At 39.3% G+C, this 12,160-nt stretch overlaps 1 protein-coding gene across 2 annotated transcripts; it reads left to right on the forward strand.

Annotated features, from left to right (window-relative positions):
• Positions 1-2,571: 2,571 nt before the first annotated feature.
• Positions 2,572-9,784, forward strand: LOC102075976 (C-type lectin domain family 12 member B). Of its 2 annotated transcripts, XM_019347584.2 has the most exons (7): positions 2,572-3,596; positions 4,651-4,767; positions 5,341-5,472; positions 5,557-5,661; positions 5,949-6,088; positions 8,443-8,549; positions 9,279-9,784. In XM_019347584.2, exons 1-7 carry the CDS (start codon positions 3,473-3,475, stop codon positions 9,412-9,414), a joined length of 861 nt encoding a protein of 286 aa, XP_019203129.1. In that variant the 5' UTR covers positions 2,572-3,472; the 3' UTR covers positions 9,415-9,784. The 2 variants fall into 2 exon arrangements, with proteins under 2 accessions (XP_019203129.1, XP_019203130.1); XM_019347585.2 differs by lacking the exons at positions 8,443-8,549; positions 9,279-9,784 and adding an exon at positions 6,401-7,040 and having other exon boundaries at positions 2,573-3,596; positions 5,949-6,157.
• Positions 9,785-12,160: the final 2,376 nt, after the last annotated feature.

The following is a 12,160-nucleotide window of genomic DNA, read 5'->3' on the forward strand; positions in this document are numbered from 1 at the left end:
TTCAGGACAGACAATTAGTTATGTTAAACTTTCCTAGCAGTCCTTCACAAACAGGGAACAGTCTGTCTATTCTCCCCATCTGTCAGCTGCTGCTGGCTCTTCCTCCTCCTCTTCCTCACACACTGCTGAGTTTGTCCTGGTGGATCATCAGGGGTGCAAAGCCTCACAGATGATGTGCAGCAGTGGGTCCCTCAGTCTGTCCTCACTCTGGACACTTGCAGTTGTCACACATGGAAATCAAATGTGTGATAAGCTGCAGGATTCAAACACAAGTGTAACTTATAAATACATGTTCATACTTTTATTCCACAATCAGAGAGAAAGAAACAGAGAGAGAGTGCAGGACAGACAGACAGGTGACAGTCTCAGGTGTACACACTGCTACAAAACAGCACAAGAGAAGGAGGATTTAGTGTTTGTGTTATTACGAGTGCTAAACAAGAAGAGTCCCAGATGGTCCAGTGGACACATGTGTGACTCCTGTGATTAAAGCATCTTTCTTTCAGCTTAACGAGTGAACCGTCAGCTCGTTCAAACACACGTTAAAGTCCGTTTGGCTCGACACCACCGAACAGAGGCAGCAATATAACATAGCTAACATTAACAGTGCAGTGAATCCTGCTTGTGCCGTCATATTCAGGACTGCAAACCGAGCAGCATCACTGACTTTCAGCTTGTTGTGTTTGTGGATATATGACTGACTTTAATTATCCATAACATCATCACATTCTCTGTACGATTAAGGTCGACTATTGAACGGCGTATATTTTAAAGTAGAGGCTTTAAAACCAAGTTAGTACAAACATCACTAATGTCACATAACTTTGCCGACATGTGGCCAACAGTAATGTTTTAATGTTCTTCATTATTAAACATTTGCACATAAAAAAAGTGACATAATATTCAGTACTTACTTTTAAAAGTTTACGCTTCAGCCGTTTTTTTCAGCAAAATTATCCACACCCACCGCTGCGCTATGAATTGTGGGATATGTTGGGCCATGAAGGATACACGGACCCATCCTTAAAATTCAGGGAAATGAAGGACACATTTGGAGCAGCCTTTGAATTGGGACAGCCTTCATCTCGTTGCTGTGATGTAATCGAACTAAAAATGCGGCCTTTAAGGCTGCAGACCCTGAATTGGGACACAGCTGCTGTGATGACTGCATTTATCCACTCGGAGCTCTTATGATGATGACAGCTTATCACAAGTGTCCTCCCCACAAACCACTACAGCAGCCAGCAGGACGAACGGCTGCTGATCTGCTTGTATCTGTCGCCTCTGTGCAGCAGACAGGCTCGGTGTGACGGCGGTCGGATCGGTTTTCACATTTATGCTGATTAAAAACGCTCAGACTTAAAAAAAAATCTCAGATTTTAGTTAAGATGAGAAGCTGGAGTGTAACACAGAGCTCTGGGACCTGTGCACCAGCAGTCTCTGTGGGCCCCATCCTTTCCTAATCCTTTGATTTGTTGCACTAAAACACAATCATTCTGCAGCAGTCTGATGAGCTTGCAGATAAACTGGATGATTTAGAGCTAACAAAGCTAAGTAAACACATCCATCACCACAGAAGTAACTGCCTATAATGTTTTTTTAAATCGAGGTATTTCGAAATGCTGCTTCATCTTCCTGAAACACGCCGACTTCCTCAACATGTCTCTCTTACCTCAGAGCACAGCGGTGAAGAAACACTGGTTGTTTCTGATACAGGGCCAGAGAAGATGGCGGCGTTCATGCTCACAGATGGATTCTTCTTTGTTTACATGACGGAGCTTTAACCTGCACGTGTGGACGTCTCGCTGAGACGCTGATTTCTGGAAGTGTTTCTGAGCGCGTGCACAGAATCGTGTTTTTATTCAGCTGAAGATTGCAAACATCCACTTTCTCTGAATCATTTAATGACATTATGAACTGTAGATGAGACATTCAGTATTGTGATATTGTAAAAGAAATATGTGTTTATGAGCTTTACAAATCAATGCATTCTGTTTGTATTTACATGTGTAACAGTGTCCCAGCTGTTCCTGCAGTTATAACTCCAGAGCTGGAGCTACGACCGATCTGACATCATCATCACTTTCATGGCTTCATATTTGATCAGCATCAGTGGATTTACAAGTGTAGAGACCGGACAATGTGTGAGCATCAGCAGGAAAGAAAAACAGACGGTGTGAGTCAGTGAGTCTGTGCTCACACTCATACTTCCTCAAAGCTTCTTCATGTAAACAGGAAAAAAAGCTGCATCACTGAGAGCAGCATGAGTACAGAACAACACTGTATCTACCAGGTACTGTTTCTCAGGTTTGTGGAAACCTGCAGTCAGCTGAGACTGAAGAAGAAGAAGGATGATGATGATGATGATGATGAACTGTTTCTCCCACTGAGCATGTCATCTACCAGTGTTAGTACTGCACACCTGTCTCAGTCTGTGTTCCTGTGTGTATTTATACTTTTTCCTTCATTTTGTTGCATTTTGTTACTTTGAATCTGAAACTTTGTTTTGCTTCAGTTTTGGATTAAATTTGGACTTTAATCAGCCAAATAAACAGCTCACCTGTTCTCTATTCTCTACTCTATCAGGCATCACATGGACTTTCACTTGACCTGCGGCGGCTCTGAAGGCTGTACACTTTTGGGCCTTCTGTGCTGAGCTGCAGCTCTGTGAGTAAGACAGGCACGAACATCAGACAGTGTTTAGTTTGCCACAGTTAATAAAAACCTGGTGCAGCCATCGTCTCTCAGGATCAGGAGTATTGGGCTGCTTCACTCACTCTGTGATTCGATGACATGAAGAGCTTCATTACCTCCAACTCCTCCTTCAGTGCAGAGAGAAGCATCTCTGAATGTTTTGATCCATGTTTTACACAGTTGATTCATATTTCTGTTTTTCTCAAACTATTCACTGCAGTGCAGTGAAAGCATGCAGTTTGTTCTGCATGTTGTATTCAGGAAAGATCACAGAGGGAGCAAAATAGCAACGAATACAACTCATAAGACTTGAAATAACAACATCTGGCCTGATGGTGGCAGTAATGGAAACATGAGGATCACAGCATCATCAGGATGGACCGACTGAGAGATGAACTAATATGAAACATCACATCTAATCTTAGACAGTTTAACAGTTTGTTTCTTTAAAGTGTAACAGAAATAAATCTATAAGTAACAAAGTGACTTTTCCTTTAATCTGAGCTGTGAACGTGTTTGTGAAAAACAAAGTTCCTCTTGTTCCAATGCTTTAATATTTGATCTCAATAACTTTACAAATATAAAAACTGAACTGTGTTCTGCACAGAGGAGTTTGTGGTTTGTGTTTCTTTGCTACTTCCTTGAAGCTTCTTCCTGTACAAAAGCAGGAAGGAGGCTGGCCAGAGTGACAGCAGTGTGCGGACAGGATGTCACTATAGTACTGCACACCTGTTAGAGGACAGTTTAAACTCCTGCTCAGTGTCTCCGTCCTCTCAAGATGTCCTCAGATATTTATGCCAAACCAGATCTATCAAAGAAAGTGAGATACAGCAGAAAGGAGGACGGAGCAGAGTGGGAGCAGAGGGAGGTGGATATCTACGAGAGTGCAGATGCAGGAGGAGGTAAGTGAACTGTAATAACATGTTACAGTTAAGTTTTAACAAACTGCCATCAAACATCAGTTTCTACATGTTCTGTATGAACTTTTCTACCTGACTCGCCGTTTCCTGTGACGTACGATTATTTCCTCTTACTGACTTTTAAACAGACGCTTTGCACAGAAAACATATTTGGACACTTTAAAGGGACCAAGGAAGGTTTTTTACTCCCTGACTTGTATATTTAAATGTGCTATTGTTCTATTTTTATTGTAAAATTAAACAGTGAATCGTGGATAACAGCCCAGATTCAAAGATATCCTGAAGTACTCGCTGCTTTACAAACGAGTGAGCAGAGCAGAGAGGAAGGCTGTGGGCGAATTTTGGATGCTGTTTCTAACCCAGTTACACAAATATAATCTACCTGGTCCTTTAAATGGAAGCTGAAATATCAGGAAATACATCAGTTCTAAAGCAGACGTGTTGAATTTTTACAATAAAAATGAGAGAAAAATACATTTAAAGACATGAGAACATTTCTGAATATGTGTCGTAGATAAACACATCAGTCTCATGGTAGGTTAAAGACATATTGAACTAATATATGATCTCATCCATAACCCCGTTCTGTCGCTGTAGTCACGTAAATCGTTTGGACACTTGGGGGTTAAACACAATGCGGACGTCATATTTTGGTGTCTGACTCTTGTGGAGATGAACTCATGAAACCACAGGTCTATTAAAGACAGAGTGACAGGAAATAACAAACAGCTCTACCACATGAGCCACAGCTACTGATCGGAAGGTTGGTGGTTCGATCCCTGGCTCCTCCAGTCTGCATGCCAAATATCATTGGGCAAGATGCTAACCCCAAGTTGCCCTCCGATGCGTTCGGATTGTGAATGTGTGTGAATGTGGTTTAGTTTGCACTTGTGTTTAGAAGTGCTTGTATGAGTGGGTGTGAATGGGTGAATGAGGCATGTTGTATACAGCGCTTTGAGTACTCCAGGAGAGTAGAAAAGCGCTGTATAAGAATCAGTCCATTTACCAAACCAACATCCACACTGCTTTCTAACAGGACCACAGACTCAGAGTCCTCCTTCAGTCCAGAAGGGCTCTTTCAGATGTGCTACACTGGCTCTAAGAGTGCTGTGCCTCCTGATGTTAGCTGGGATCATCATCCTGTCCATATGCTGTAAGATAAGATACAACCTCTGAACTTCTCCTGCAAATGAATGTATGACTGATACTGAATCCCAGCAGCCAACAAACATGCAGCTTCACAACCAGAACGTGTCCTTCTGCCACAGCAAATACAGGAAGTACCTGATCACATGGAAACACCTTTGATATGAGGAAGTGTTGAAGCCTCAGAGCAGCTTTGGCTGAATGTAAAAAGACATATTTTCAGTGAGAACAGGCACATGTCACATGAGTCAGAATCTATTCTTTCACAGCATATAGAGAACATCTCTGACTACAGGTGTAAAAATGCTGTTTGATTCTTCACCTTCTTCCTCCACACTGAAGCACAATTATTTTGAATCTTGTCAGTGGTTTTTGTTCACAGTTGATACGTATTTAGCTCATCAGATTTCCTGTAGTTCTAACAGCTCCACCCACAGGACATGTTAAAGAACAATGGCTGCACAAGTTTCTGACTCTTATTGATATATTTGACAATGCAGAGGAAGAAGATTATTTCTGTTCAATGTTTCACTCATTTTATTTTATTTTATTTTATTTTGGTTTCACTAAAATATTTCAGATGCTTTGAACAAGAATGAAAACAACAAATTTCAAATCAAACATGAAGAAGTTCAGACTAAATACGACAAACTGAACCACGTTTACAACGACACCAAAAAGAATCACACTGAGCTCCAGGATGAACTTCAAGGTAAGCAAGTAAACACCAAGTTCTTATATCACAGATATATTTGTAGAACATTTTAACTTAATATTAATCTATTTTTCTCCAAAGACACAAAAACCAACCTGACTCAGTTACAGAGCAGTTATGATAAACTGAGTAAAAACCACAGTCAGCTACAGGAAGAAGTGAAGAAGCTGAAGGAGAAGATAGAAGGTAATAAAGTTTGAATAACTAATAGAAAACATCAGTGTTACACAGTGATAACCTGATTGTGTCTTTGTTTTGAATCCTAAATGTTTGATGCTGTGTAACAGTTTTTCTGTATAAATGTAAGTTTCAGTTAATTATGAATAAGAGAGAAAACCTGAGTTTAAATGAAGGATTTACAGGGAAAATGACAGGAACCAAAGATTTTTGACTACAGACTGAAATCAGAGATCTTATTAATGTGATACAACATGACACAAAGTCTGTCTTTAAAACATGTGTTTGACTTTAAGAGAAGTGTCCTGATCGATGGAGGAGATTTGGAAGCAGCTGTTACTTTAAATCCACTGAGAGGAAAACTTGGTCTGAGAGCAGGAGAGACTGTCAGGATAAAGGAGCTGATCTGGTGATGATAAACAGCAAAGAGGAACAGGTGGGTGTGTTTGTTCATGTCTGTGTGATCTTTGATGGAGCTGACAGTGAGTTACAAAGTTCTTCATACGTTGAATAAAGCCACACATTGATGATAAGTATACATGTGCAAACATACAGACACATAAACAAAGCAGCAGACATTCATTCCATCAGAAACACAATAGTTAGAAACTCTGGAGGAAAATAAAGGAAAAAGAAAGCTAACCTGTAAAAATGAGTTTCAGCCGTTAACAGTCAGCTGAGCTGATAGTCTGAGGAAGGCTGTTCCACAGTTTGGCTGCAACAAGCTCAAAAGCACGATGGCCTCTGGTTTCAAATCAGAGCGAGGGACAGTTGGGAGACGCTGATTAGATGATCAGAGAGGCCGGCTGCAGTGAGAAGGTCCAAGAAGCTCTGCTATATAAGCAGGGGCCTGTTCATGCACAGCTTTATATGGTAATAACAGGATTTAAAAGAGGATTCTGAATTTGACTGTAAGCCAGTGAAGAGAAGCAAGAATAGGTGAGATATGAGACTGCAGGCCAGGGTTTGTTTGCAGCCTTGCTGCTGAGTTCTGCACTAACTGCAGACCAACTATGGAGGACTGAGAAATGCAGGTGAAAAGTGAATTCCAATAATCAGGCAGGAGAAAATGAAAGTATGAACTCAAAGTTCCAGATGATTGAATCACAGTAAAGATTTGATGTTTGCAATATTTCTGAGGTAAAGGAAACAAGACTGGGTGACCTTTGACATGTGAGGCTCAAATTCAGCTGTTGGTTCAAAATGATCCCAAAGTCTTTAACAGGTGATTTGATGTTACTGGTGAGGGGGACGATGTACTGACTGACCTCCTCAGAGAAACTGAGCCAAACAGCAGAACTTCAGTTTGAGATGAAGGAAGTTTAAATCCATGAAATGATGACAGAGAAGCATTCACTGAGGCCGGAGAGGCTCGACAGAAAAGTATTAGTGTGGGTGTCATCTGCATAGCAGTGCTAGGAAATCCCATTAAAACCATTAAGCAGATGTCACTGGGGCAGCATTTATAAAGAGAACAGAATTGGTCCAAGGATTGAGGCATGTGGGACTCAGATGAGGACACACATTGATTAATATGAATTGTGAAGTATCTGTTTGATAATATGAAGAAAACCATGTGAGAGCAGCACCAGTGATGCCAGTTTGTAGTGTGTTAATAAGAGGAGCACCATCAACAGCATGAAGGCTGCAGAGAAGTCAAGCAGGACTCAGATGGAGTGTTCATCTTTATCCCAGCAGAAGAATCTGGTTAGTAATGTTCATGAAAGCTGTTTCAGTGCTGTGGTTTGTCTGTAAGCAGGTTGGAACTGATCAAAGATCTGAAGGAGCTGACGAGCAACTGGATTTAAAACAGTGGGATGTAAGGAGGGTTGATTCCACTCAGAAAGACTCTGGCTGTTTGAAAGTCAGCTGAAATGAAAGGGACTGATTTCTAATAGAGAGAAGTCAGGGGGAGATGGCAGCAGGAAGGAGTTTGAACTCCAACAACAGAACTGGATGAGAGACTTGGGGCGGTTGAAGAGCTACAGACTTGAACTCTGACCTGATACTGTTGATGTTGCCAGTGAAGAAATCTAAAAATGTCCACAGTCATTAGAAGACATGGGAGTGACAGCAGTTTGTCTCTGGGAAGACAACACTGACTGTAAGCCTGTCAAAGATGATACATCTGTGATTGGATAGTAGGTCAGACATGTGGAAGCTCAGCGTTATGTGTGGGGCCGCTAACATGATGCACTCGATGAAATGATGCTGCAGTGCTCATCAGTTGTGTGGCAGTGTTGTTAGAGGGATCATCAATAAGTAAATTAGAGTCATCGACTAAAATGACTTTATCAATATGAACAAGAACAGATGAGAGAAGATTAGAGAATTCATTCAGGAAATGATTGCAGGATTTGGGAGGTGGATAGATTACAATACAGCAAACTGGATGTTCACATTGAATTATGGAGGAGAGAAATTCAAAGCAGTTAAAGAACCAGGATTAAATGGGAACCAGTTTAGATAATCCTTAGAAACCAAGTCAACACAAAACCTTTAAATAACAGAAATGTTATAAAATGAGAGTAATCCTCATAATCCAGATTACTTTTCTGATTCAATCCAACTGAATCAAATGATTTGTTAACACTGATTCCACTGCAACACTGACTGAGCTACAGGAGGAGCTGATATTCATTGATTCTTTGGCTCTTTCTGATTTCTGCACAATGGAAGAAAAGTTTCATCACATTTATTCTTCCTTCAGACAGATTCACAAGATGATGTTACTACAACAGAAGTGCTGAATTATGACTGGAGACAATATTTGTGTCTCTTCTCAAACAGGAATTTATCAGGAAACTGGGAGGAGAGTCCTGGATTGGTCTGTATTTTAAATGGACATCAGGAGGATATAAATGGGAATGGGTGGACGGATCAGCGCTGACACAAACGTGAGACATTAGTTTGTTTCTATTCCAGAGTTATTATTTAGAAGTGAAACATTGATGTTTTGGAAGATAGATCAGCAATACATGAGCTGAGCTATTTTCCAACAGCCCCACAAACTGAATGTAAAGAAAAGCAGAAATCCTTCTTTGAATGAACAGCTGTGCTTGAACTCTCTTCATCTGCAGTCTGTGATGACGTTCAGTTACAACAAGTCAGTTTGAAGAAATCAGGATTGAAAAATGTTCAAAGCAGCGACCGACACATTTCACTTTGTTCAATTTGTCTTCATGTTTTTTGTGCTGTAATGTTTCTTTTCTCACAGAAGAAAAACTGTTTCAGAGAATTCCTGTCTCTTCTTCTTTGGTGTTTGTAAAACTTCAGAACATATGAAGGAAGAAGCTTCAGTAAATATGACCTGATAGACACACATTTCAAAGTGATGTCTGTAAACAGCTGACAAAACCGTTTCAAACAGCAGAAAGTCAGCTCTGACTTCTTTTTATTCTCCATTTTTACAGCAGGAAGATTTCATATTCATCAAAGCTTGAAAGCTGTTTTAGTGTGCATGATGATTCTCAGAGAAAAGTCTAAAGGAGGGAAAGTGGGCGAGAAACCTGGGAAAGAAATACAGCAAATATTGGAAATATTCCAAAAGAGACTCATATTTATATGAATGTGACAATAGTTATGAGTTTAGTCCAGTTTCATATCAGATTTGATCTCTCTGACAGGTTCTGGGCAGAAGGATATGGGAATCCCAGTTCTGGTTACTATGGAGTCTGCTGTGATGACTATGGGAGATGGAGACAGTCACTTCAATACAATAATCATAATTATGTGTACGGGACCTTCATCTGTGAGAAATGAGTTTGGTGCTTTGATGTAAATGTTTGAATAATCCAACCAAAGACACCTCACTATGAAATGTCCTGCATGAGCCTCAGACTCAGCTCACAGTTGTTACTTGTTCATTCTGCATCATATATTGATTACATATATTGTCCCTCTGTGCTCTGTGCTGTACAGTAAGGTTGGAAGTCATCCACACAAAAACTTGAAGTACTTCATTACTCTGTAGTTCCAGCAAATTGTTCTAATAAAAGCCAAAGTGCAGCTTGTCTTTACTTTGGTTTACTTGCACTGTTCCAAAAAATAGTAATGTCAAAGTATCTTACTGTATATTTTACAGTTTTGGACTGTTTTTCTAGAATATCATTAAATTTACATAAGTAGACTGTGATTTTACATGTCAAAGGTGAAATAACATAACATCACTGTAAATATAGTAAAACACAATTTACTTGTTTTTAAATATATTTTTTTGTACATATGCATATTTAGATTGTTAAAATACATTCAGAAATGTATCATAATTTCACAAATATTTGTCTGTTATTTGAGAGAATGATCTGTTAAATTCAAATGTAATACTATGGAAAAATATATAAAATGATCGAAAATTAATGAGAATAATCAATAATTAAAGGAGTATTTGAATTATAATTTTGCTGAAAATTTCATGTCATCTAGGTCTGATTCAATAATTCAGAGGTAACAAGTGAAAATATAATTTATAGGAATAAAAACTAAAAAAAACATATAAAACATTGCACGGCCACGCTGTGCTAATTATAAATTTTAAAAAATAAATGTAGAGGTAGGAATTGCAATTAATATAAATCTCAAAGTATTCACAACATTCCTGAACAGAAATAGGCCTCTGCACCTGGGGTGAGGGTGTGGCCATGAAAACAATGTGACATGCCATTGGATGTTGGGACACATAATAACATGACGCTAAGCATCGGCCAATGAATGTGAACTAACAACCACAAGGTTGCGGGTATGGCTGCACTGTAGGAAAAAATCCTAATATAAAAGTATTGTACTGTGCATTTTACAGTTTTGTTCTGTTCTTCTACAATATCATTAAAGTTACATAAATAGACTTTGACTTCACATTTCAAATGTCAATTAACGTTAAATCACTGTAATGTAATAAAACATAATTTTCATGATCATTAAATGTATTTGTCTGTACATATGCATATTTAGATTGTTAAAATACATTCACAAATGCATCATGATTTCACAAATATCTGTCCGTTATTTGAAAGATTGAACTGTTGAATTCAAATGTAATGCTACGGTAAAGTATAGAACATGATTCCTATAAGCTTGTGTTACATCACATAAGTATTATTATCATTGCTATTTAGGGCGATCGTGGCTCAAGAGTTGGCAGTTTGCCTTGTGATCAGAAGGTTGGCGGTTCGAGCCCCGGCTCAGACACTCTCGGTCGTTGTGTCCTTGGTCAAGACTCTTCACCTACTGGTGATGGCCAGAGGGGCCGATGGTGCGATATGGCAGCCTCGCCTCTGTCAGTCTGTCCCAGGACATGCAATCCATTATTATTTAAACCAACTGTTAACTGTATATTTCTGGACATTTACGTATTATGATTCATATTGCCACATTCATTGACCTTGTTTATAGGTAATTTCATTGTTTGATCACGTTAAAATGTTCCTAATTTAATGTCTAAAAGCACTTGGAAAAGGCAGAATCCCATGTAAAATTAGCGCAACAAACTGTATTGTCATTACTGAAAATAACTGTATTTTTATGAGGAAGTTATTTTCTGTTATTTTACGGTAGTATTTTGGCGCCCAGCTGCCGGAATATTACCGTTTTTTTAAGATGTTTTTTTTAACAGTGTGGTTTCTTCATCAGTCTGTTGGTCCTAAAACTTCAGTAAATGTCTTCTTGAGTTTCTCTCAAACAGCTGAAAGTAGCTGCTTCTTACTTTTAGCTACAAATCAGGAACCAAGAGACTGAAACCAGCACAAATTCAGTTTGTCAAACTTACAACGTGTGAATAAGTGAAGATGAATCCGTTTAAAACAACTTTCCTTCTTCTTCTTCACTTACATCCAAACACAACTTTACCTTCCTGCTTAGTTTGCAGCGAGCTGCCTGTACAGCGTTAACACACTGAAGGTCAAAGTTCATGTCAGCATGACAGAAAGAAAAAGTCCAGAAACAACAACCCTCACAGTGGACACGGTTACAGTCTGATGACTCTGAACATGACTCGGGTCTTTTTGTAATGTGGGCCTTAGTCGTCTTTCATGAATCAGACAGTTTCAGAGCCAGTTTCCATGTGACACACTTCCTGCTTTGGAGCCTTTACCTGCAGCCTGTATGTGTCCACATGTGATTGGTGCAAAGCTGACCTTTAACTAATGACCACAGACCCTGGTTGTGTTTCAGTTCAGATGATTTTCAGCATTTCATTGAATTCTAACTGCATCAAAGACATTTCAGTGTTTCAATTCATCAAACTTACTTCAGATCTTGTTGCATGCTGTTAGTTTCTCTGCTGGTAAACTCGAAATAACTGAAGAGTTCACACTGACGCCATATTTCCTGCATCAGAAACATTCCTCTTTGCTCATTACTAACAATAGATATTGTGTGATGACAGCAGCTTCTGAGAAAGCTGTTTTTATGTTGCTGCTGCTGAGTTAAAGCTCAGTGTCTGTGCTTTATGACAAACATTTCAAATACAGCACATTTGTGTCTTTGCTTGTATTGCTGTACAAGTATCTAT

The sequence above is a fragment of the Oreochromis niloticus genome, linkage group LG22 (assembly GCF_001858045.2).
Source record: "Oreochromis niloticus isolate F11D_XX linkage group LG22, O_niloticus_UMD_NMBU, whole genome shotgun sequence".
In the NCBI taxonomy this organism is placed as follows: domain Eukaryota; kingdom Metazoa; phylum Chordata; class Actinopteri; order Cichliformes; family Cichlidae; genus Oreochromis; species Oreochromis niloticus.

Coding starts and splice junctions, on each gene's coding strand:
- LOC102075976 (XM_019347584.2), top strand. CDS start 3,473: ATGTCCTCAGATATTTATGCCAAACCAGATCTATCAAAGAAAGTGAGA. Junction 4,768..5,340: donor CATCATCCTGTCCATATGCT/GTAAGATAAGAT, acceptor AAAATATTTCAG/ATGCTTTGAACAAGAATGAA. Junction 5,473..5,556: donor GCTCCAGGATGAACTTCAAG/GTAAGCAAGTAA, acceptor TTTTCTCCAAAG/ACACAAAAACCAACCTGACT.